Source organism: Dermacentor andersoni, chromosome 1, assembly GCF_023375885.2.
Source record: "Dermacentor andersoni chromosome 1, qqDerAnde1_hic_scaffold, whole genome shotgun sequence".
NCBI lineage: Eukaryota > Metazoa > Arthropoda > Arachnida > Ixodida > Ixodidae > Dermacentor > Dermacentor andersoni.
This window is the reverse complement of record NC_092814.1, coordinates 174338720-174366176: the sequence shown is the minus strand read 5'-3', so window position 1 is coordinate 174366176 and position 27457 is coordinate 174338720. Positions and strand designations below refer to the sequence as shown.

At 40.9% G+C, this 27457-nt stretch overlaps 1 protein-coding gene across 9 annotated transcripts in view; it reads right to left on the bottom strand.

Annotated features, from left to right (window-relative positions):
- The window catches only part of LOC126546967 (protein fantom-like), an 80008-nt gene that overhangs the window by 22196 nt on the left and 30355 nt on the right, over window positions 1–27457 (bottom strand). For 7 of the 9 annotated variants that reach the window (XR_008608998.1, XM_055062780.2, XM_055062783.2 and 4 more), the window contains 8 exons: window positions 25167–25296; window positions 23105–23199; window positions 17717–17858; window positions 8903–9063; window positions 7944–8066; window positions 4426–4518; window positions 2971–3129; window positions 410–521 (listed from right to left, as the gene is read on the bottom strand). Coding sequence is in view for 8 of the 9 variants with exons in the window: in XM_055062780.2 (XP_054918755.1) it covers window positions 410–521; window positions 2971–3129; window positions 4426–4518; window positions 7944–8066; window positions 8903–9063; window positions 17717–17858; window positions 23105–23199; window positions 25167–25296 (1015 nt within the window). In the remaining variant the exon portion in view is untranslated. The remainder of the gene's footprint in view (window positions 1–409; window positions 522–2970; window positions 3130–4425; window positions 4519–7943; window positions 8067–8902; window positions 9064–17716; window positions 17859–23104; window positions 23200–25166; window positions 25297–27457) is intronic. The other 2 variants (XM_055062781.2, XM_050194699.3) reach the window with 2 other exon arrangements.

Below are 27457 nucleotides of genomic sequence, written 5' to 3'. Positions count from 1 at the left end.
ATGTATGACGGAGGAGAATTCAGGAAGTTTATAGTGCATTAAACTTTGTTCATTGGTTTTCTAGTTACATTGCAAGCCTGCACAACTTAACTTTAGGTTCCCAATCCTGCCCAGTCTCTTAGAACATGGCAGTACACACACTCCCATGTCTATGCACAGCTGTGCTTAGTCATGCAGGGCATGTGCAGTTGCACTTCTGGCAGAACCAAAACAGTTGTGTTCTTACATAAGCACATGATATCTCAAAAACCCAAATATTCTTGTTTCATCCTCTCATTAGGTCCTTGCTGTGGTGCTGCTGTTACTAAGGGAAGTTCCAGAATTGGTTCCTTACTGTGTCCGCGGGCTTCTGGAACCTTTGGACATGCTATTGGAACACTTATATGGCAGAAGTATGCTTAAAACCAACCTGGGGTACTATTACTTCCACTTGCAGGTGACAGACTGGACACGGATGTCAGAGAGCTGCTCTCGGCATGTTCACCTCTCTCTCTACTTCCTTTTCGTGAGTGTGAGCTCTGCTAACGAAATAATCAGACGTGTAAGACTACAAGACATTTAAAGACAGTGTGAGCTGTACAAGCGCAAGTACAAATATTTTTACATTTTTATTGAAGTAATCTTTTGGAATTTTTATGGGGCAATAAGGGAACATGACCACTGCAATGGTGGTGAAAAAACAGAACAAATTGCTACCATGTACACATAAACCACCTTCAAAATGACAAGGCCACCAGTCTAGTTCAGTCTTCTACCTATTCAACCAATGATGCCAGTAGCTGCATGCCACAAGCAGTCTGTGAAAATGCAAAAATTAATTCTGCTGCGCCATTCTTTAAACCGATGACAAAGCGTTCTTTTATTTCTTAACTCATTTGTTACTGCACCTATAGAAATTGATAGGTTTGATCAACAGATTTTCTACATTCTCATTGGAATTCTTCTACTAGCAACATCATGCACCGTCTGAAATGATGACTTAACTTTAACTATTTGTCAGATTTGAAATTATTTGGCAGATTGGATAGCCATGGGAAAATAAAACTTCGTTTGCAGGTATCGCCGAAACAAGCCTCCAGTGCTCCTAGCACTTCATTAATAAAAAAGCCACAAAACTGTGCTTTGGTTGACTATGCAACATAATTTTTAAATGACAGCAACAGTGAAGATACTGGGTTGCCAATTTTCTGATCCGACATACAGGCTGTTTTAACAATATCTCAAACAATAGATGCTCATCAGTGCATGTAATTTTGATAATTGTGTTTGACTAATATCAGGTGCAACTTTATTTTCCCCACTGCGGGTTGCTTTTATCCATCAGCACTTCGAGAGAATATGTACAATTATGAGCAATCCTTGCCGTCGCATGGGGTTTTACTTCACACAAGTGCATGCAGTTGATTTCAGGCCGACCTTCGATCGAAGCATGTCTAGCTGTCTACTCTATTAAATTTTGAACAGCACCTGTGCAAGGGCCCTTATTCATTACTGTACAATATTGTGCAACACTGTACAGTACTGTGCTGGAACTGAACAAAGCAGGTGGAGGCTCCAGCACCAGTTGAACACACACTAGACCACTTTGCTTGTGCACAAAAGCTGATCAAACACAATAATCAAGTATGAGGAGGCTTCTGCATGCTTCCTGACTCGTGAACCATTGCTTCATGAGCCATAAAATATGCAGTAAAAACAAATGCTGCCTGTTTTCCCATTTGCAAAGCTACTGCTTTCCCGAATAGCATGGGTATCACTATGGCTAGTATTGACATCAACAAATATTCATATATATATATATATATATATATATATATATATATATAGTTATTTTTGCGTTATCGGACTTTTTTATCAAAAAGTTGGATCTAGGAACCAGGCGCATATTTTATATAGTTCATATCTTTTTTTTTACTCCCAGTACTTATACTAAAAATAGCAAATTATTACTTTCCTTCTGGTGCTTCTTTTAAGTTTCACGTAAGAATCCTCTAAAACTCTCAAATTAATTATTACTGCTATACATTCATTCAAAACATCAGTGATCAGGCTGTAATTTTATGTATCGCAGCACATGCTGCGACTACTGTGTTTTGAAATAATATCTTAAAACATAAAAGCACTGAAAATGAGCACATTTCTAGCAGTAACGAAAAAGTTAAGCTGATGTCAAGGTGTACCTGATTGCTTACCACTTTTCAGTGAGTGTAAATGGCAAATACAGTCAAACCTCAATATAACAAACCTCGATATGACAAAGTTCGCAATGTAACAAACTTTTTTCGGTTCCATTTCTTGTTTCCATTGAAATGCATGTATTTTTGCATCGATTTAACAAAGTAGCTTTGTGCAGCAGTTTCGATAAAACGAAGCTTTTGCGATCACAAAAAACAAATCTGGGCAAATTCTACTACCAGTAAAGCAAAAAAAATTTTGACTTATTGAAAAAACATGAGGGGTGTTTCCAGAGGTGAGCCAGGTGGAAAAAAAAGGGAAAATTCTCCCCCTCCGTGGTGCCCAGATGTTCACATGTTCAAAAAGCACATGTGATGTTTCGACGTCTAGAGTAATGTTTTGACATCCAGAATAACATTTCGACATCTAGAGCGCCAATTTTGTTCGTTGCCACACAAAGAAATACTAAGACAGTCATTTCTTTCTGTCGTAGTTGTGGTCCTGGTACTTTAGAAAGGAACCCACTTTTTCTGTAGTGGTGTGCCTTTGCAAAGTACGCTGTACGTGTGAGAGCGGGTCCTGCTCCTCTGTCAGAACTTGTTTCCCCAATACAACAAGCTGCAGGTACATTCACACAATTTTTGAAGCTACACACAATACCTCTGAGCAATGCTTTTCTTGCAACTTTCTTTTCCCAGAAAATTTCACATATATGGCACCACCAATGGCTGCAACCAGCTCTAACCACAATGACATGCACTGTGTGTTACCATTAGCTACCTTTTGAACACATACCAAAATATTTTTGCGTTTATTGATAACTGGTTCTTGTGGCCTCAAAGCATTTTGCTGGTCCTTTGTCATATCTCTGGTAGTTTGTAACAGCCATGATGCAGAAGCTCGATGCTGAGCTGATGGCATTCTTTTTGATTTATGAACACCTAGTTCATTTCTCTGAAAAAATGAAATGCAAAAAGCTGCAGGAATGAAAGCTTGTTCTATACCTTCAATATACTAGTGAAAATCCAAACTTCTAAAGAAATAGGTGAAAATTGGTTCCAGTGCTTTATTAAGTCGTTTTTATATAACAAAAAGTAAACTTATTACAACTTCTACAAAATAGCGCACCTAAATTGATGTCCACAAGTTATAGAGCACTGCTTTACATCAGGAAAAAAAAAACACACTGTTGTATGTCTTAAACATTAATCAGAAACAACACAATGCACAACAAAGTGTTTAAAAACTTGAAACTACAATTCCCCTTCCAGGACCAAGGAAACAAGACAACCTCATCTTGTACAAAATGCAGTATGGCTGCCACATGGTAGCTTATTACTTTCACATAACAAAAATTACAACATCACTTAGTAAGATGTACCATTCAAGCTAACATTAATAGGGTCATTCTAGCATGCTTCAATTGATATAATCGAAATGACCAGATGGAGTAATAGGTGTAACAATAAACAATAATGCTGGCACTCAACACAATCATTTCCTTTGTGGGACGTGCCAGCTAGCACAGTGCTTTCCAAATGTACAGTTGACACTGTCACTGGCACCATGACAGGCACCTGACTATCATGGCGCCAGAGCAAATGGCAGCTCCACGAAATACATAGTTAATCTGGGTAGAAAAGCACTAAGATGGTTACGCAAGGCATTTACTCATTAGAAAAAGCCTTTTGTAGTGGTCAACATGTGTGTTAACTTTTTTGAAGCAGCAAACAGCAAAAAAATCACCGTTTATTACACTATTGTTATTAAGTGGCATAACATTTGCAGTGGCACAGTGAACCTTCTTTTGGAAAACATCAAACAATTCATTCAACCCAAAATATAAGGACTGTATAAACTTGAATGATAGCTGTACTTTCTTTCTTTTTCACAATTTTATGAAAAACGTTGGAGTTGGCCATTACACAAATAAAGACCTTTTTTTTTTCAGTTAGCAATTTCCTTGGGAAGGTTAACCTGTTTACTTTCCCAAATTAAACCACTGTGCAAATTAACATGGGCCAGGGTAGCTAACACGATGTACGACTTGGGTTTCTTGCTTTCGTGACAGCAAGACAGTTCTCGGCACCCCAAATGTCAGAGGTGCAATTTCTGCACAGTTAAACACAAATAATATTTTGAAGGAAATTTTTCCCTCAAAGTTGGCAGAGAAGCCCTCACATGACTGGACCATGCATGCATCTACACACTATACTAATCCATGTCAAACATCACTATGCAGGAACTTACCGATCTTGCTCTAGGTACGGGCTTTCTTGGAGGATTGTATTCATGCTCCCAAGTAATTTCTAATTCCACTGAGCCGGCATCTTCACCCCAGGGCTTTTGAAAAATGAAAATCATGAAGTTTTACTGCCAATATATTAACAATAGAAAAGCTAGTTGTTGCTTTATGTTACATAAAATTAGCACTGAGCAGTAAGAATAAGGGGATCCGAGGGGCTCGAGCTTTTTGTTAGTCACAACCTTAACAAGTGACAGAATATGAAGCCGCAGAAAGCATAGAAGAAGTTAATTGTTATGTATAATTGAAATATAGAAATAATCAGGTAAAGAGAAATGAAAGTGGGTGAAAAGATAACTTGCCATAGGTGGGGACCAAACCCACATGCACCACATGCAAAACACTGCATGCATAATTCAGGGGATGTGGGTCTGGTCCTCATCTGCGGCAAGTTATCTTTTCGTCCACTTTCATTTTCCTATACCTGATTATCTCTAAATTTCAATTACACATAACAATTCATTTCCATGCTCTCTACGGCTTCATATTCTGTCACTTGGTATAAGTAGTACATGATATGTGGACAAATATAATATAGAATACATGCCTATACTATGCCAAAGGTTGAAGTTCAGGCTTGTCATTACATGCGGCTCACAGTGCTGCTCTTACGACTGCATAAACGCTTTAGATATATGGCGAAACAGTCAGTGATTACGCGACAGCGCTCAAGAAACTAGTAAATGCTGCCTATTGACGTAATGTTGCATGATCGTTTCGTTTGTGGCCTCCGGAACAAGCAGGGCCAGAAACGGTTGTTCTCAGAAAAGGACTGATGCTCAAGAAAGTGTTTGACACCATTGAAGATCAGAAAAACATGAAGGCAGAATGTAACGACATTCACGAAGACAGTACAAGCATCTGCAAGACAGAGAAGCAAGGTAGCTCCAGTACCCATGCCCAAAAGAAGAATCAACGCTGTTGGCATTGTGACGCACAACATAGTCCAGACACTTGCAAGTTTCAGACAGCTTCCTGCAACTACTGCAAGAAACGCAGACACATTGACAAAGTGTGCATAAAGAAGTGGAAATAAGCAAGAGCTAAGAGGAATAACAACATGGAAAATCCACAAGAAATTTCGACAACAGCCTCAGCACCAGATGTGGCGCTTTACGAACTCAACTCCTTAGGGGACGTGCCCAGCACACAGAAGGTCATGATTCAGCTACGCAAACATGGCAAGTGCTTGGATTTTGAGGTCGACCAGGTGCAGCCTGTACTCTCATCAGTGAGGCCACATTCAAAGCCACGTGACACATGACTCACCACGGCTTCAGACGAACAACATTCTCCTATGCACATGGTCAGGTCAATCCCTTCAAGTGCTCAGTTGTGCAATGGTGGAAGTAATGTACAAGGACAAGACGTTTACATTACCGCTATGCCGTTATCAAGGGAGCAGGGTGTAACCTCTTCAGACGAAATTGGTTTCCTCATCTGGGTATACAGATAACAGGCATCAATGACGTATCAGACGAGGAACTTGTTTCCAAGCTTTTGGACAAGTACCAGTCTGTGTTCGATGATGGAATCTCAGGACACATCGGTCCTGCGGTACAAATTGAACTTGTAGAAGGAGCAAAGCCAAAGTTTCTAAAAGCAAGGCCAGTTCCTTTAGCGCTGTGGTCAGCTGTAGAGGCTGAACTGGATTCATTGCAAAATCAAGGCATAATTGGGCCTGCACAGCATTTGGATTGTGCAACACCTCTCGTATTCGTTTGAAAGAATAATGGCTTGTTGCAAATATGCGGTGACTACCATTGTACGGTGAATCAAGCATTGAAGAAGGCAGATTACCTACTTCCCACAATAGATGAGGTTCTCAGCCACATGAGGGGCAGCAAGGTCTTCAGCACCCTGGATTTAGCACAGGCTAACCAGCAACTTCACGTAACACCAGATACAGCACAGATACTGACCCTGAACATGCTGAAAGGATTCTACAAGGTCAAATGGTTGCCCTTTGGAACCTCTGCAGCACCAGCCGTTTTTCAATGCTTCATGGAGACTATGCTATATGGCATCAAAGGTGTTTGTTCGTACTTAGATGACGTGATCAGCGCAGAACATGCCGTAAGATTGGAAGAACTCTTAAAGAGACTGCGCAAGTACAATCTGCGCCTCGGCAAAAACAACTGCTGTTTTGCCGTGAGACAAGTTTCTTTTCTGGGACACCGAATTGATGAAACAGGAATTCACACCAGCAAAGAGAAAGCTCGAGCCATCACTAAGGCTCCAACACCAAACTGCAAGTAAGGGCTGCAGTCATTTCTCGGAATGCTGGCCTTCTGCGACAGATTCTTGAAGAACAGGGCAACAATTGCCAGCTGTCTCTACCAGCTCCTTCGGAAGGATGCTACGTGGAGAAGGGAAACTCAGCATCAAGAAGCATTTGACAAACTCAAGAGCGTGATCCTCAGTCAGATCGTACTGGCACACTACGACGAACTAAAAGAGCTTCTTGTCTCATGCAACACTTCACCATACGGCATAGGAGCTGTTCTGTCTTAGTGTTATGGCGAGAATAGAGAGGCACCAATCGCTTTTGCATCTAAGACTCTAGGGCTGGCAGAATGAAACTATGCACAGTTGGACATAGAAGGCCTTGCTGTAGTGTTTGCAGCTCATAAGTTTCACAAATATATTGCGGGAAGAAAAGTAACTTTCGTCACTGACCATCAGCTGCTGCTTAGCATACTGGGCCCAGAGAAACCAACGGCCTAAGTCCTCTCACCATGAATGATTGGATGGTATATCAAGTTATCTGCATATGACTACAGCATTGTCTACAGGCACAGCAGGAACCACCAAAACGCAGAAGCGTTGAGCCGATTGCCATTACCAGAACACACCAACGAGCCATGGCTACCAGCCGACATTCTATTGTTTAAAACAATTGTTTTATTGTTCTATTGTTTGTCAAGTCCTCCGTTTACAGCTACAGAGATAGCACGTTTGACACAGCAAGACGATAGCCTGAAAAGGCTGTACAAGACAGTGCAGGATGGCACCATGGAGAAACTCACTGGTGATGAGTTCATTCCTTACCGACAAAGAGCGACTGCACTGGCAGCTCATTGTGAGTGCCTCATGACTGGATCATGGGTGATTGTAGCAAGCTCAGCGTGGTCTCACGTTCTGGAATTTCTACATGCTGGTAGCCTGTCGACAAACAAGTCCTGGCTAAAATTAAAAAATTAAATTATGGGGTTTTATGTGCCAAAACCATGACCTGATTATGAGGCACGCCATAGTGGGAAACTCCGGAAATTTGCACCACCTGGGGTTCTTTAAAATGCGCCTAAATCTAAGTACACGGGTGTTTTAACATTTCGCCCCCATCGAAATGCGGCCGCCGTGGCTGGGATTCGATCCTGCGACCTTGTGCTTAGCAGCCCAATACAAGCCCTGGCTGCGGATACTGTAAAATAAAAAGGTTGTGAAAACTGGAAATACTTACACTGAATAATAGAAAAGACCCTTGCACCGCCTGTCCCCTTGCCAGTGGAGACAAGGGCACAGACGCTTTTCCAAGAAGAGAACCGGGCTCAGTATCTTCTTCAAACAATAATAGTACCAAGCTCTGCATACAAGTTTCCATCATGTAAACACTTTTTTCTTTCTCATTGAACACATGCGTACAATAAAATTGCTCTCCCCTGTTGCTGTGCAAGTAACTATATTCTTACGAGAGAGCTCTCAAATAGATGGTAATGTAGCCAGCTACATTAAATATCTAAATTAATTCAAGCTGGTGGGCACCTACATAATAAATTAGATAATTAAGGCAATAAGCAAGTTAAAAGGAAGTCAAAACATCATCCAATTGAGTGGGCATGAAAAGATTACATAGTGAACAGTGTTCACTGCACAATCACTTCACTACATGCACAGGAACACACACACACACACAATCCACATGGCACAGAAACCTTAGGCTGAAACTGCTGGACACTAATACACTGAATACTGTGAAATAACTACAAAGTGTCAGTGATAAGATGCTTACTATTTCTTCCAAGTCATCACCTATAACAATTATGATGGTCACATGTGCCCAGATCCTATTCAATATGGAAAAAGCATTCTTGCATAAATCTGATATTTACTATACTAGCTGCACACATCTAATGAAAAACAGCATGTAAACTGGATACGGAAAAAAAGAACAAGCACTAGGCATTTGTCTCTCTTTTATGTGTCCAGTTTACACAAAGTCACTCAACGTTTTGCTTAAGCCATGTACTAACCGGCCCACATAAACACAATCTTGCCATCTGAGCATAAAGATAACTGTTCATTATCATGTTAACCATGCATCATCTTTTGGTTTATAAATAATTGCTTCCAGCTTACAGTATCGAGAACAAAAGCATAAGCAATCAGAGGAAAGTTTCCGGATTTCGTGTGAAATCTAACCTGTGAAAGGAGCTGTTTGTGAAGTTGGCTGTCCGTTTTGATAGCAAATGTGCAAATATGATGAAAATCAACACTGTTGGCGACAGGAGTAGAAAGCCCAGTCTGTTTCTCGGGAAAGTCACACAGTTGATAACAGCAATATAAGCTCCTCCGCAGGTGTCCTGGGAACAAAAGCCACACTTGTTACAAAAGATATAGCTACAGCTGACAAGAAAGGTTATGCCCTACATTTTTTTCTCATTCTAAAATTAAGATAGCATCATCAAGATTTACATTTTACAATAATGATGTTTCCCATGCATATATGTGTAATTGTACCATTGCTGGATTGAGGGCGCTAATACAGGAGCCCACAACATAGGCATCACTATTAAGCGCTTGTCAGAAACAACATGCTGCGATTGAATTTGTATTGGTCGGGAACGAGAGTTTAGCAAACATTCACATACACATGTTTGTGAATGTGCTGGAGTGTAAAATCAATCAATCAATCAATCAATCAATCAATCAATCAAGTTACTTAATCACCACATTGCAAAAAGTATGCAAACACTAGTTGGACCTGTAGCCAGAGACTAGTCGAAGGTTCAATACAAGCATATATTTTTCTAGGAACCTTATTACACACGTCAAGTGAATTTTCTGAAAAACATTATTCAAAATATACCTAGGATTCATAGGTGTATCTATTGGGAGAGCAAGGGTGGCAGTCCCCCCCCCGAGCAAAGTATGTCATTTGCCCCCTCACTTTTGAAAGTTGGGCACTGGCACTTTCAGCTGCACACTGGAAAGTCTATTAAAGCTACAGTTGAAGCTAAATTTTCTTTCTTAGTAGAGTGACCACATAAGTAATGCTTTTCTTTGCTATGCACATCCCTGCTTCGATGACAATTGTCCTTTGTGCCTTCTCGGGACACCCTGTAGCGGACGACGCGCGGGAGTCACCATACACGCTCGCATAGTGGATAACGTCTGGAGCTGGGCAGTTCCCGCCATAACACACTGTCAGCTTGCACAACTTGCATCATGCCCAGTTTTTTGGTACTGCTATGCCAGTCTTCTAAAACACAATCAGCTCGGTACATTTAATCCGCAGGTGAGAGGGACGTCCGGATAAAGTATTATAATCAGCTGTGCCCAACGACTGGTGTGCCTTACGGCCTGAAATCGTTAGATTATCAAATGCTGGAACTATTTAATCTCTGTCCATTGCAGTCTCAGTTTCTTATCACCATCAGACATCTAATTAAACCTCTTACAGGTATAGCTGTTGAATTTCATTGTGTAATCAAGACTTATTGTAGATGTGCTCAGGAAAATTACTTTGGTCGCACTCGCAGAGCCATTTCAATACCAATGGAACACTGACTTGAATTTTTTCTAACAACACGTGTCACTTCTGACTGACGATTTCATTTTTAGGTTGTTTCTAAATAAAAGCTACACTATTACTTGTTCCCCTATGTAAAGCAGTAACTGACTGGTCGCGTTATCCCAGTTTTTATGCGTTATACACGGCATTTGGTTGTTTTCCTCCGGTATCTGCCATAAAATATGCGGGGCAACGTGTTTATAATTGTTTGACGTACGAAACAATGTTCCAAGCGATGAGCGATATATGTTTATTCTGTGAGTGTTCTGTGAGTGTTTATTCTGTTCTGTGAGGCCTTTGTAGAAAGTTACTCATTGAAGCATTCAAAGGTGTCATACTGCCGCTAATCCAGATGTTTCCTAGGCTCCCAAAACAACGCACGAGATACGGGCGTGAAATTCCCTGAAAATAGAAAAAATTTAAGCGCAATGTGTTGCGAAACTTTCACTTTCCTGCTTTAAACGCAAGTGTGGCAGGTAATTACTAAACCCTAGTTTTTTCATGTATTTTCGTGTAATACCTTCACTCACGAATTACAATCGACTGTCAATAAATGTGTGAAAGTTACATAATTTTATCCCAAGTGCTGGAGATTCCATATAGAAAGCAAGTCAAGGCGGGAGGATGCCTCTGAATTTTATAGCAACCCATCATAATTACATAGTAATTAACTATTCATTAATTGTACACTCAGTCGTGCTACGTTTCTTCATTAATATATTGAATCACCAGCTCAAATTACTTGCACAGGTTAATTATTGGTCACAAGCATTACAACAAGGAAAGAAATAATCTTTTGTGATTACTACTGAAACCCCCACTTCGCTTTCACGAAGGCATTACCCTTTTTGATGTCCCATCAAAGAGGGCGCCCCCTACAGTGACATACACGCAGAACTGGTATCATGCGGACCTGCTCGACCACTCTATTCGTACTCGTGTCTGGTTCAGCCGGACCGCTTGTTTCGCACTATCGTCTGCTAGCGTCAGCTCTCACTCGCGCTTATTTTGGTTGGCTTGGTTGGTCTCGTTTACGCTTTTTTTTGTGTGTGTTTTGTTTACAATGACGCATATAAACTGAGACAGACCCTGAATACAAGGACGCGAAGGCGATACCCAGTACCTCATTTTCCTTGTCTTTTGAAAGCGGCAATGCCACAACAAAAGGGGCCACACCAACATGATTATGATCAGTGGCAATGACTTTGTCATCTTGATAAGACATGACTCGCATTAAGAATGCAGGACGAAGAACGTAAACACAGCACCGATTTGTCAGCAGACGAAAGAAAAAACACACCAGTACGTAGAGGGAAGCAGCAGCGGAGGCCCAGTCTGGCCCTGGCAACTCCGCTGCTTTTGTGGCAGTAGGTAGCAGTAAAGTCCCTTGACAATTTGAAAGTATTGATGCTCTTTGAATTCTGATGCTGCCGCGTGACCTCCTTGCCTCCTCCATGCTCCTTGCGCATCCCCTATGCGGGAACCAGTGTTGCCCCCGTTTTTCTGCACTATTGGTCTTCTTGCCGTTGCCCTTGGAAATGCGTGGATCTTGCATTTTGCTTGTGTTTTACTTTTTCGTTGGTACCATTTTTCTCCTTAGCTTGGCTGGCTCGGTGAAGCAGTGTTCCTGCAGTGCTGTGTTAGTGCTATGCCACGCTGTAGTGCATAAAACTGCAGCAAGAAGCAGTGACTGCACAACATTGGCCAAAAGAACTTTGTTCTGGCAAAGAACAGTGTTGTTTGCGAGGTAATTAAGGCGCCTTTCTTACTGCTCATATCAAAGCATCCCCGAATGCTTCATTTTTTTTTATTCTTCCAGCCTGCTCATTAGCGTTTTACTGCGACAATTTGTACGATGCATAAAAATGGGGGTGTCCTCAGTATGCTGAATATTGTGCTGGGACTCACCACCTCACATGTCGTCAACTGTTATTCAGTTGAACATGCCTCGCTATAGGTACTGCTTTCCTCTGTGAACAATTCAGTGCAAAGGTACGGCCTCTCGATGGCACTTTTCGTGATTGTTAGGATCTGTTGCCTGTTTTACTGAAAATCGAAATAGCGGCTTGTAGAGGAGCTTTCTTTTCAGCTTACTTTGATGTGTGCGTCAGTCACATAGATACAATGAATGCAGGCCCTAAAAAAAGTAATGCCAAATATACCCGTGGCATTGCGGGTGATCAGCGCCAGCTAGTCTACATTGCGTTTTTAATGCGTAAGCATTTTTGGCAAGTACACTGGCCCCGTCATGCGAAAAGTGTAATGCCTTGTATCTGCACAAAAATGCGTAATTTGCACAGTTAAGACATTTAATTATTATGATAGTGTAAATGTATATGACTGGTTGCTTCATAAGCGATAAGAAACAATTAACCCCCCCCTCCCCCCCAGAAAATTAAATAGATAGAGATACCCATAGGGCTCCTTAGAAGATGCATGGGGAAGGTTATAGTAGAGGTGGGCCAACTGAAATTTGTGGGTGGGTCAACTTGAAATTTGTACATGGTCTAACTTAAATTTGAGCGTGGGCGAACTTAACATTTGGGGTGGGCCAACTGAAGTTCAGGGGTGGGCAAACTTAAAATTTGGGGGTTGGTTTAGTAGATATTTGGAAGTGGGCCAACTTGAAATTTAGACGTGGTCCAACTTAAACTTGGGGGTGGCCTAACTGAAATTCAAGGGTACGCTTACGCATACTTAGATGACTCCAGTAGAGTTTCCGAATTATTTTTCAGTTCTTGAATTTGCTTTGAATTGGGCTGCCACGCATGCATGAGTGAATGAAGATTATTACTTGTTATGCAAGAAAAGGTATCACACGTGTCAGTCGGGTACATGTGCCGGACTACGTGAGAGATAACTGTTAAGGCACTTAATCTCTTCCTTATGTAAAGTAATCGAAGGCTGACTCACGCACACACTTCCACCATTATAGATATGCCATGCCTTCACCATAAGACGCGGATCCTCATTCTTATGCCTGTACAATATCGCGCATTCATCTAACTCTGGCGTGCAGTTACAATCTTGACAATGTAGGGAAAGATTAGAAGGTGATCCACCGGTTAAAGACCTTTTATGTTCCATTAGCCTCTGATTGATGCACCGCCCCGTTTGCCGTACGTAGATTGGGCCACAGCTAAAGGGAATTTTATAAACCACACCCATACGACAGTCAGTAAAAGTGTTGTTCTTATTGTGCTTCACTGGACAACTATCTGTTCTATTTTTTTTTTCCTTTTATTTGCTCCTTTTTTTCTCTGCATGGCAGCACATATCTTACCTAGCTTATTGGGAGCAGTGAAAGCAACATTGACATCATATCTACTTGCAACTTTTTTAAGCCTATGCGATATTGAATGAATGTACGGAATAGCCACTACTCTTTTTTTGCTATTACTGCTTTCTGTAATCACATCCGTCCCTCTCGAAACCGACTTCTTTAGACATTCAGCCACAGTGGCCACTGCTACGCTAGTATAGCCTGCTTCTAATAGGCGCCGGACCTGTGAATTCAAACTGGCGCTCATTTTGTGCGTGCAGGATCTGGTGAGAGAAGACTTAAGGCACGACATGGCAATTCCGTTTTTTACTACTTTGGAATGCTTGGATTGAAAGTTTAACAACGGCTTCGAAGATCTTGTGGAGTGCTGCCAACAAACATGATTTTATTCGAAGACCAAGGAAATGTCCACAAAACTGAATTACGCGTCGCTGAGGAAATTCCTTGGTAAACTTTAATCCTCCTCCATAAAATTTAAATTGCTTACTTACTGAGGTGGCAGCAGAATCAGATTCTTCCCTACTGTAGAAAATCAGGTAATCGTCAACGTAACGAAATATCTTGAAAACGCAATCACCTAAGGGTTTCTCTAAGCAGCTGTCAACCTTACTCAGGTAAATATCGCTAAGAGTAGGGGCAACTTTTGAGCCAATACAAATGCCTGATTTCTGCAGAAACACGCCATCTCTCCACCCAATCAGCGTCGACTTTAAGTACATCGAAATAATTTCTAGAAAAGCTCCCGTGGAAACACCGCATCTGTCAATAAAAGCCGACTCTTGCACTTGTTCTTTAATGCACTCATTTACGAAATTTAGCAACCTGTCATGCGGCAAAGAGTAACACAGGTCTTCGATATCCATACTAAAAGCTGTACAATCACCAGGATTTTCCTCTCTCAAATACTGAACTAGTGCCTGAGAATTACGCAAGCAAAAGGGGTCTGAAAAAACTAGTGAAGCTAAGCAGTTCTGTAGGTAACTAGCGACACAGACCTGCCACGTCCCTTTCTCTGACACTACAGCATAAAAAGAAATTTCTTGTTTATGGGTCTTTGCCGAGAAAAACAGTTCTAAGGTGAGGGATTTTGCTTTCTTGACATTAGAGACAACCCTATTAAGATTATGTCTTGGCAGGAGGTCAACCGTACGTTGCTTAACTGCCGAAAGCTTGAGTTTTACTGGCTGTAAGTTCTTTTCTATGGCTGAAATCGCTTTTTCTGAAAACATGTCATCTGGCATAATTATGAAATAACCTTCCTTGTCAGATATTACTGGTCTAAGTTTATGCTCCACAAGGTAATTAACTAACGGTCGGACAGGGTCAGACATCTTAAAATGAGAATTTGATTGTATAATGCTTGCAATGCAATCTGAAATACAGCACGAGCGTTCTTCTTCCGGGACGAACCTGGTTATGCAGCGCAGTATGTTTAAAACGTCAACGGGTTTTATGTCAGGCTTAAAACAGCGCTTAGGACCTAAAGCAAGGGTTTTTCTATGAGTATCACTTACGATGGCATCTCCAAGAACCAGTACATTATTTGACGGTGAATTATTAGAAAAGTGTTTCCTCTTACTTAAAAAAGAACAGATATTTGTCGAGTGAACCACAATAAGAACAACAGTTTTACTGACTGTCGTATGGGTATGGTTTATAAAGTTCCCTTTAGCTGTGGCCAGTTCTACGTAGGGCAAACGGGGCGGTGTATCAATCAGAGGCTAGTGGAACATAAAAGGTTGTTAACCAGTGTATCGCCTTCTAATCTTTCGCTACATTGCCAAGATTGTAACTGCACGCCTAAGTTAGATGAATGCGCGATATTGTACAGGCACAAGAATGAAGATACACGTCTTATGGTAGAGGCATGGCATATCTATAATGGTGGAAGTGTGTGCGTGAGTCAACCTTTGATTACTTTACATAAGGAAGAGATTAAGTGCCTTAACAGTTATCTCTCATGTAGATCGGCACATGTACCCGATTGACACGTGGTGATACCATTCCAGAGCTTGCGCAGGTGAGTCTTGTGTCTTCTTTCTTTCTTTTCGCCTCAGTGTTCCATTCGGTTGACAGTCGGCATTCGTGTTGTCCACTTCCCTTCTCTTGTGTCCTGTCTGCACGCCTCACCTTTTCTTGCATAATAAATCCTTACCAACTAGCTCAGCTTTCTGTTCTTCTAAGCATTATTACTTGGTTCTCTCACGGATACAGGCAATGTGCAGGGGGTGTTCACATGATCGTGCACGTTTGCTTGCACTGAAATTGCGCAACCGTCCTATTCAGTTTAGAGACCACAGCGCAAAAGTTACTTTCACAACTGAGAAGACAAACATATGGATGGACGAAGCACTCGCGACTAATTCATTCTAAGAAAGCACGCTGAATATAATACCTGCGGTGTACATGCGCGCACAGGCAAGATAAAAAGCCAAACACAGAGGGATGTTCCACAAGCAATACCGAGATCAGATCCACAATGTAAAGCATCTTATTATGTGGCAGAAAAAATGCCTGAAGTATAGAACTTGCCTCACAGCTCCTTTTACATCAGTATGCCCCATTCATACTGCTTTAAGAAACCAACCTCCTCATAAACGTTACATTCAGCATTCTTGATGCTGTTATCACCATTTTTCAAAATTTTCTACACCACTAGGGCGCGCAAGTGGCCCAAAATCATGCCCCTCCATCTAATACTGCGGCCAGTCCGTGGGAGCCAAGAAGAAAGAGTGTGGTGTGCGCAGTGCACGCAGCTGGCGCACAAGGAGAATCGAGGAGGAAAGCGCTGCGTTGAGGAGAGTGTTGCTAATTTCAAATTATCAAGGGGCTTTAGGTGGCAGAAGTAATTAGCGCCATCCAGCAAACTGGCGGGAAAGCAAATCAGCTTCCCTCCTGCCCTTCCTCGCAACTACGGTCCCCTCACCCTCTCTCTCAACTCCCTCACCTTTGACGGTCTCCACGCGCACCCGCCGGCACCACCGGCCCAGCTGGCCTGGCACCAGCTTAGCCCACTCCTTTAATTTTCATTTTCTGCCGTTATCGGCAAGCAAGCGTTGGCTGGCGTGGGCAGTTTCGTGTTCCTCACTCGCTGTGTGCTTGCGCACCGCGATATTTCACAACTTGCACCGTTCGTGCATCGTGCTATGGTGCACGAATACTTCAAGTACAAGTCCTTCTTTCAGGTTACCCGCCGTGGTTGCTCAGTGGCTATGGTGTTAGGTTGCTGAGAACGAGGTCGAGGGATCGAATCCCGGCCACGGCAGCCGCATTTCGACGGGGACGAAATGCGAAAACACCTGTGTACTTAGATTTAGGTGCACGTTAAAGAACCCCAGGTGGTCGAAATTTCCGCAGTCCTCCACTACGGCGTGCCTCATAATCAGAAAGTGGTTTTGGCACGTAAAACCCCGTAATTTAATTTTTTTTTTCTTTCAAGTTGAACTTCTTATTATTCGAAAAAAGTTTTGGACCCCTTCGAGTTCGAATTATCGAGATTCGACTGTATTTTTAGGAGTCTGGGATAACAGCTACATGCCAGTAAAAACAAAACTGAAACAATGCAGAACATAGAACTTCAAATCCCCCCAACCCCCTACCCCCAATCTATGTTTCTGAACACTAAACCTTAATGGAATTTGCATTTCTTTAAAATAAGTTAAATGTATACATCTAGTGATATTTTTTCTGCTCTGCATTAATGAACACACTACAAACCTTGTGTAGTCTCAATTAATTAAAGTGTTAAACTGGCTGACATTATGTGTCAAATTCCAGTGCTTCAAATAAACACACTTCTTTAAAAGTGAATGCATTCATACCATCTCAAATAAAGTTATAGTATTTCTTCATGCTTTCACAATCCCTACATAAGGCTTAGAATGCCTAACACAAGACAGGCCTAACACACTAGCGTGCACACTAGTTACCTAAAATTGCATTTGTCATACCAACTATGGTACCTCAGTCCCCTTCCCTCTGCTGAAGAAAATATTACACTCATGCCAATTTTTATAAAACAGACTTGTTGATTTAAAAAAGTTAGAAAACCTGCAACAATTTTCATGCAGTGACTAATGTTCCCTTTGAGAATAAAAATTGGCTAAACTGTTAACATAATAATAAAAAGCTACCACTTAACATAAAGTGAATTCATTACCTTGTTTTGATGAGATCCCCATGCAGCGAATGATGTTGACCTTAAGTTCATTGTACATAGCATTGGCTGTCTCTCCATTCTGCTTTCTGCTTTGATGTCCAGAATGAGGCAACTCTTTTGGTGGGGACATTGGCACTGAAAGCTAAAAATGTTAAGTTTAAATTAAGCCTGTGGCAGGAGACACAGGTGTCTATGTACACGTACTATAAAGCAATAGGGTGTTTCACATAACTTGAATCAAGCTTCAAAAAAAAAAAAAATATGGGGGCACCTAAGCAATTCTTATGATGTGTTAATGCAAGAGCATTACTTGTCGCTGAGTGTGTTGCTGAGTTATGTCACTGAGTTTAGTGTTGCGGCAAAATGTTTTCGAGTTTAGTGCTGCTGTGTTATGTTTCTGAGATTAAGGTTGCTGCTTATGAGGCCGCAACAACGCAAGACGACAAACCGGCCATACTGCGATCTCTCAGCTGAGCTTTATTTGCAAAGTTCTCATTAAGGTAGTGTTTCACGTAGATTGCGTTGAGTGTTCTTTCTTGATGACACAACTTTTCAGCAGGATGATGCCACTTTGCCAAGCAATGACAGCATTTTTCCGAGTGGCACCATCGTGTTGACATTACATTTCTTCATCAGGTTCTTAGGCGAACTCCACCTCATACTCTCGAGATGATGTCATAGTCATCGTACAACGGGTACCTGAAGCGTGTTTTGTCTTATTCGTCGCCATCATCCACAGGCTCTGGCTCCGGTGTCTGTGGGTCCCTGACAACGCGAAAGGCAGAGCAAGTGTCTGCAGTTCACCAAGCTCGCTCTGCAGGCGCTCGCTCTGCCATCTAGTGTACCACCGGCCAGGCAGAGCCCGACCATGTGAACAGGCTCAAACATATTCATCACTGTTGCTTGTTGCAATGGTGGCGTAGTGGTTAGTGCACTTGGCTACAGAGCTATAGCAGTGGCGGTTAAGCAGAAAACTGAATACTCACCATGGCCTCTTTTTCTTTTTTTCTTTTTTCGTTGAAGATGACTTAATTTGTGTGCTGTTTTTCTGCCACGGCTTTCCGATGACGGTGGGGTCGCACAATGAGCCAAGCAATGCTTCCGCATTAAGTGATAGTGCATCGAAGATCATTGAGAACAATGGCAGATTGGCATGCTGTTGCCTTCAGCAAGTCCAAATATATGTTGTAGTGCAGCAAGCTACCAAATTCAGATGAATTATGCAAATTTTAATTATTAATTTGTGGCTACAACTGTTGCTTAAAATGTTTTGAGGTGAATTTGGATGCAGTTTATTTGTACCAACTTTTTTTCTTTATTCAATGATTCCCCCACTTAGCCCAAAGGTGCTACAGCAGGGGGGTTACAATATTGAAAAAAAAAAAAAAAAAAGAAACTTCTTCATTGACATGGCACACTTGCTGACTTGACAGGCAATTCCACTCGCTAATGGAATGAACAAAAAATGAATTAGCCTACATATTAATTCTAGTGCGGTATTCTAAAATCTTGAAACAATGATCAGTACGTGCAGCGACATAATGAGGCCTGTATATTTCCTTTCGAATGCCGGTTTTACCATGAAATATTCAATAAAGGAGTTTCAGTCACAATTCTCTTCAATGAGAGGAAAGAATTTTCTATCCTATTAATTTTTCATATTGATACAGCAATCACTTCATGAGTACCGGCTTAAATCAAACCTTGCTGCTCTGTTCTAGATTTTTTTCAAGTTTATCACTTGATGTTTTTTGCCAAGGGTCCCACAGAGTACAAGCATATTCAAGCATTGGTTGAACATACCGTATGTTAGGTAAGCAGTTCATTTCAAACAAAGTGACGTGTGTCTCAGACTTCGCTGTATAAAGTCCTGGCGGCCTTAGCGACCACTGTATCAAAGTGAGCATTCCATGAACAATCGGCTGAGAATCTCACACCTAAGTATTTATACTGTTGGAGGTCCCTCCCCAGTCTTTGACTATGGGACCTCCTAGAGTTACTTTTTCTGTAAAACATTTCAATCGCATCAATAAACTGAAACTGAAACTGTGCTTTTTGCTTCACTATATTATTGCTGATGAGATACTCAGAAGTTAGCCTGTTTTTTACATGTAAAAGTAACATGACCTCATTTTTTAGCATGTAAGTTCATTCTCCATCTTGAACACCATTCAAGAACACATGATAAGTCACTTTGTAACAGGGCAACGTCATCTTCTTTTCTAATTTTCCTATGTAAGACACAGTCATAGGCAAACAACCGTATACTAGAACTAATTCCTGAACAAATATCATTTATATATATTAAAAATAGAAGTGGCCCCAAAACTGAGCCCTGTGGGACACCCAATGTGATATCTACGAAACTGGATTTCTTGCCATTTAATACTACGCACTGTCGGCAGAACGATAATTTTCTATCCAAGCTAGAACTGTACGGTCAATATTTAGTGCTGCAAGTTTACCTAAAATCAAAGGATGTGAAACAGTATCAAATGCTTTTTGAAAGTCCAGGAAAAGGCAATCAATCTGTCCGCCGGTGTTGATATGAGATACAAGGTCATGATAAAATTCGATCAGTTGTGTTGTGCAAGATAGACCCTTAAGGAACCCTTGTTATTGTGACGGTAGTAAGTTGTTTGTTAGTAAATAAGTCATTATCTCTTTATATAAAATGTGTTCTAATATACATGGTATGGACGTAGTAAGTGAAATGGGCCTATAGTTATTTACATTTTTTTTAGACCCACGTTTATGAATGGGGACGACATATTCAATTTTCCAGTCATCCGGGAGGGCACCCGAAGATAAAGGCTTGGTGTAAATTATGCAGAAGTAAAGAGAAATCAGTTCAGCACATTGCTTTAGAATTCGAGGAGAAATGCTGTCTGGTCCATATGCATTATTATCATTAATTTTGTTTAGTAATGCTCTGATTCCGTTAACATTTAGCTCTATTGACTTCATAGTCTGAACGGAACTTGTGCATGATGAACTACTACAGTTGAGTTTTGGCGAATATAGTGAATGAAAGTAATTATTTACGCGTAATAGTTCTGCAGAAACCCACAAGGTGGAGAGAAGTAATGAGTAAAGGGAAAATGAGACATCCACCCAAACGTAGCTAAGTGCTACAAAGGAAGCCCATACGGGTTCCTCGAAAGAAAAGCTTTGTAGCACTTAGCTACGTTTGGGTGGATGTCTCATTTTCCCTTTATTCATTACTTCTCTCCACCTTGCGGGTTTCTACAGAACTATTACGTCAAACTCTTGCCTTTGCTTCTGACTTGCTGATAAATTCGACTTCGCCTGCCATCTGCTAGCCGCCTGGTTAGCTCAGATGATAGAGCGGCTGCCCCAGAAAGGCGGTGGTCCTGGGTTCAAGTCCCGGACCAGGACGAATTTCTCTTCAACTGAGAAGCTTTTCTTTCGAGGAACCCGTATGGGTTTCCTTTGTAACACTTAGCTACGTTTGGGTGGATGTCTCATTTTCTCTTTATTCATTAATTATTTAGGCAAGCAGCTTTCTCAATGTCATCTAATAACTTCTCATTATTAATGACAATTTCAGTGATGACCACTGGATCTGCTCCGTAGCCTTTCATGTATTACCAGAATTCCTTGGCCATTCGTTTTTATTTCCCTGCCAAGTTTTTCAAAGTAGCACCCTTTAGCAACCCTTATGTTTTGTTTGTACACATGGGTTACATCATGCAACCTTTCAAAATGACGATTGCTATTAGTTCTTTGGTGTTTTAATTACATATGCCTTTTATTACTAACTATTCTTAAGATATGCGAAGTGATCCACGGTTTGATATGCTTTTTAAGTCTACCGCATTTGATACTGGGAATATAGGTACCGGTAAGCTGCTTGAGTTTTTCCTTAAAATTATCCAACCAATTCCAATTCCAATTCCAATTATCCAATTCTTGAATGTCACAATCATCTGAGAGGCATTCAAAAAGCGGCAAATGATCAAGCAGCTTCCTTGATATGTTGGCATTTTTTCTTTTGTCTGCTACTTTTGATTTTAACACTTGTGACGACAGCCAGGTGTTCACTTATTCTCAGAAAAGCATTTACAAAATTTACTATAATTGGCGAGTTGCAGAACGAGGTCCAATGTATTGATAGCACAAGTTGGATCAATAACATATTGCATTAATCCAAAAGAATCTACGATACTTTCCATCTCCAAATTTAAGTTTACACTTGCTGTTTACAAAATCCAAAATACAATACCATTGCAGAAATGACAAAGACAGAGACAAAGAAGGCAACAGGACAAATAGCCTTACAACTGTTAGTTTATTCAAAAGAAACTACAAGCTAATGATGATGAGTATTTAATGTGTGCATGTGATGAGAAAAAGAAGGACGACTCAGGAAGGATACTTCAATAAAAAAACTAAAGTATAGCTTCAGACAATGTGTCATTACGCTGTCAGTTATCTGCACTGATAAAGAATACAGGTATCTAGAGCAACACCTGAACATTGATTAGGTCAGATATGGTTAAAGTGGTCTGGCAAATGCCTGAAATGTTAGTTTGTGGTTTCCTTTGAATAAGCAATACAGCTGTACGTCAAGCATTTCTCCTGTTGCCTTTTTCGCCTTCATCCTCCCCTTTTGTGAGCTGGTTTCGTATTTTGAATAACTGAATAAAATCATTCAGAAAGAAAAAGTCCAGATTCAACTGACTCTTTGATTCCTATAACTCTACTAATACTGCAAAGTCTGAAACTCACAATAAATATGCAGACTATATGAGCATTAGCCACTTGTTTGCACTCAAAAATCCCTCAGCTTCCCAAGCTGTTAGAAACTTCTGCAAATTTTTAAGAATTTCCCGGACGGACAGATTCATCCTATTTTCTAGCTCGTAACTGCTGCTTATTTGAAGCTTCTCCAGGTGCTCGATCTTTTGCCTGCCACTTTTAAGGAGCACACATCCTTTGCTGGGCTGCCCCTCACTACCTCACTTCTATTCTGCCAAACCTCTTTCCCTCCTTCAGCTACTGCGCATTTTTATGTGCCGTCCATGGAGTCCCTCTGGCTCAAGTGCCACACCTCTTACAGCACAAGCCATGGCACGACGGCACAGGTGGTGATTGTTGACAGGTTGGCTAAAAGCCAGAAGCACAAACTTATGCTAAGCATAACAAAAGAAAGAAGGGAAAGAAAAATCAACCTTATCTGCAAGGCTTGTGGCCCTCTAAGCAGTTCTTTACCAACATGGAATGCCCGTGAGTGCCATATACAGCAGTTGGATGTGAAAAATAATTTGGCTTCATGCACGAGCTTTCAGGTTTCAAAAACAAAGTGAAAAAATCCAAGTTTCAGTATGTGTGAATGAAGTGCATTTCAGAGTAAAATAAACTTACACCCAACAGTCTTCTGGCTGGATCCGCAGCAGGTAAAAAGCGAACCCAATAGCTCAAAGTTCCAACAAAGCGCTTGTGCTGCTCATCTTGGACCCCTGAAATCATTTGTACAAAACCTACATCAAACAAACAGAAGTCCAGTGATCCTTGCATGTGCCGTATGGTATTTGCAACACAAGATAGCAAGACAAAAGGAAGTATATCTCAGCAAATTTATTTATCTATAGCAAATCTATCTCAGCAAACAATATTTGAATATGTAAGCGATAAGCAAATGAGTGAACTTAAAATGTAAATTTTATTTTCTGAACGCTTGTGCATTTCTATCGGTCATAAGTTATCATAAGTGGGTTTGCTACTTCTCAAACAAATTTTCTTCTCTTTCAATATTAGCTGGCAGGTTCCTGTTCTATGTTCCTTCCAAACTGTGTGATATTATGGTATTTGTAAAGAACAAGTGATCAAAGAGCTCAGATTATCACATAATGTGACTCAGACCTGTTGATTATTATACTTTCATGCACTATCAACAATCACAAACATGGTGACCAGTAATAAAGAGGGCAAAAGAGAAGCCACAGTCAAGGAATAGCAGTAGCAGCATAAGCATGAAGAAGCAATTCTTAAATTGTCCGATGCACCTTAATTACTTACACGCATGATAATAATTTAAAACCCCTTTAATAAACTTCTCGCTCTATTCCTTTGATTCACTTAAAATTCCGAGAGCTTTCAAAAGCAGGGACACAAAGTCACTGTTAGTTTGTACAATCTCATGGCAGGCAGATGTGGAGTGAAACCATGGAGACGCAAGCATTAAATTCTCCTTGTTGGGCTTTACTCATTGCCAACAAGCTGACATACATTCAACATCAGAATCTGAAAGTTTGAAGCAAAAATTGTTAAAATATTTTAATTCACTGACACTTCATGCAGATCCACTCACTTGTTCTTTTTGCTAGAAAGAATCATTAGAAACTTGCATTTTGGGCCCACTCCTTGACTGCAATCCCACTACTTGTGTTGGGAGAATGCACTCGTTAAATAACAATGGAGTTATCAAGCTATTTTCCTTCCTGATAAGGCATTCCACCAATGAACATTTGTTAATGATGCTGTTAACAAACAGATAGGAAGTATACATGTTTGGATGGGTTCAATGTGTCTTTGGTGGCACATAGGCATGTGAGTTCAAGTGCACAAGGTCAGCTAATTATTGGGGTAGAGGTACAAACAAAAGTGGACAAGCCCAGGCCACGCACGGTAGGGAAAGAGTTACACTATCCAAGTCACTGATAACAATGTGTCTCAGTGCTATTTGTCCTCTGATGCACTCGACTGCAACATCTTATGTTTGCCTAGGTAAGGTGGAGCTCACCTTTGAAGCATTAACCCGCCAGGCACTCTTTGCATAGGCAACCAACAACTTACTCTTATAAGTAGGTTTTCTTTTTATATCTAAATTGCCCTAAAATGATATGGCTGGCTTTATTATCTCTGTTCTGTAAAAGCTGAGGGTCATGTACCAAGAATGAGGTAGAAGTGAGGCAGGAAAGGCAGAAGGGATGGTGACACCAGCCTGCAGATTAACATGCTCTTTCCAGTTGTAGAGAAAAGTTTCTGTGCAATCTTGATTGGGTCAATTGAGATGTGCTGAGAAGCGCACTTGTGGAATGTCTCACATGCCTTAATAAGAGATAGAGTCATCCTTGGCCTGCCAGCAAGTGCATGCGACATGCATTCATTAAACTGTTTCGTACTAATTAGTACTAAACAAGTGTGAGTACAGTTATTGCCAGCTGCACCACCTTTACTTGGGCATGGGGTAACCAAAACACATAGCCACGGAGGTGTAAATTTTCTGGGTTAAAGGAGAACAGCAGACAACAACGGTCCACACACTGCCACTCCAGGGACCATGAGGTGCACCAAGCCACTATTTTCAGCATTTCCTATATTGTGTTTCAGCACATTGACTGCGAGCTACTTCAAAGCAATAAAACACACAATATTTTACCAGCCAGTACTAAGCAGAAATAAGCAATCCTGAATCTGAACTTGCCAACGAGTGCTGCTTGAGCATAGTTGCACTTGAACGGATGTTGCAGTGCAGGCCTCAAAGCAATCTGGCAGGTGCCCAAGCTGTGGATGTCAGTACCGTGCACAGCTTGAACTTCAATCTGGACAGAGTCCTACGAAAAGACACAAGCCATGCTAGACATTCAAGGAAAAAAAGTGCAGGTCACATTTTCACCATGTTTCGCTAGTTATTTCCGCCATGCACTCCTTCAATTAAATCGGTGACCTAGAACCACTGGGCCACATTGTCCTATTGCCAGGAATAGAATGACTGGAAGTAGTAACAAAAGCATTTCAAAACAACAGGCTGTAGCTTTTACTCAAATTTAATATGCTATTTAATTTTGTATTTTATTTTTTGACAGTACTTTCTTCCATCTCTCAAGCACTGCTTGTAGTATGTGAAATAATATGCACCACATTTGCATTGACCTTCTGTATTTTTGTTTAGCTTTTCTTTATATTTCCTTCTAAAGCAGCTATGGTAGTATTTTTTTTTAAATCTTTTTCATGAAACTTGATTAAGTAGTAGTTGGTGTCACTCACAGGCACTAACATGCTTAGTTGGGCAGGAAATGCGACTAAAAACAAACTGGCAGAGAACTAGGGGTGTTGTGTTTGCTGAAGGAGAGAAGTGTGATACTACAGCACTGCACAGTGTTTTCAAGGGATGCAAACATGCTGAGGCTGGTTAAATAATAAATTAGAATAAATTCCTGTATAGGCTGCCTAACAGTGAGCCATTCTTATTGAATGACTGGAAATTATTGGGCGGAAGTTATCTGCTCCATGCATTCACTCAGGAACTGGCATCCCTACGCAACAACAGCAGCTATCCCACAACATAATCATTGGGAAAAGTCCTCACATCTATTGGTCTGTCTCCCTCGAGACTCTAATCAGTGTTTCCATACCTTATAAATTCAAAAGAAGTGAATATTCAACTACTTTGAATAGTGAATTCTTGAATATGAATCGAATAGCACAGACTATTTGATTCGTACAGTATTCGAATTGGCGCACCCCTAAAGGAAACACATATCATACTATCACAATCTGCCTGCATCAAGGCTTCTGAATAGCCGATGCACAAAAGTTGACCTGACGTTCTTCTTCAAACTTGTTCACAGTGCTGTCAACTGTCCAGAGATACTGCATGACTTTACATTTTAAAATTTTGCAAAAGTTTAAGTGAGTACTTAGGTTTTCTTGCACTACACGTCTTTTTGCTATCATTATGGCACGCAATGTCTTTCATGTGTTCTACATCAAAATATGTCTTCTCAGTACGTAACTGTATGTACTATCTGTTTTATGTGGCACTACTTATGCTGTCTTATCTTTCTATAGTTTGTGTATGCACCATCTGGAGTGGCTCAGTGACTATGGCATCTGCTGCTGACTGCTAGGTCATGGGTTCGCTTTACTGGTGGCTGCATTCCGATGGAGGTGGAATGCAAAAATACTCATGTACTTTGACTTGGATGCACTTTAAAAAATCCCAGGTAGTCAAAATTAATCCTGAACTACCCACCACGATTTCCCTCATTGCCAACTGCGCCGCTTCGGGGCTTATGATCTCACAATTCAATCCTTTTCAATTTAAAAGAAACAAACGGTTGAGGGTCTTTCAAGCCGTCTCTTTGTGGCCTTTTCCACACCCTCCTCCATGGTTAAATGGGAAATGAAGATTGATTGACTGATTGAATGAACTGACTTGTGAATGTAATTTAATCCACAAGTGCCCTTTTAAATATGAGTAAACTTCTCGCATTCCACATGGATCCATTTTAGTCAATTATTTTTCAACACATTTAACAACCCCCAAATATGTTTGCGTCATTTAAGCCTCCATTTGTATGCTGATGATTTCCAACTTCATCATGGAATTGACACATTGTATGACTGTGACTTCTTTCCTAATAATATGAGCTCTGTCACTGATTGATGTGACTAAAATTTCTGGCCAATTAATTTATCTAAGACACTTGTTCTTTCCTTTAGTAGGCAGGCAGCTACATATTGTGCAGTATGCCTACACACTGCTTAACTTCTCATTCAAGAAGGCTAGTAGCACACATAACTTATAAATACTGACTGACAGCCAACTGCTTTTACCTTGCACAGCAGACAGCTGGAATTCCATAACTAGGGCCATTTGGTCACTTTCTTCAAATGAGTTTTTTTGCCATAGTTGTTAGCATTGAGTCTTGTTCTGTTAATTTTTGGTTCACATTTGTTACAGCACATGCTCTTTTATTGATTTCTGTTTGT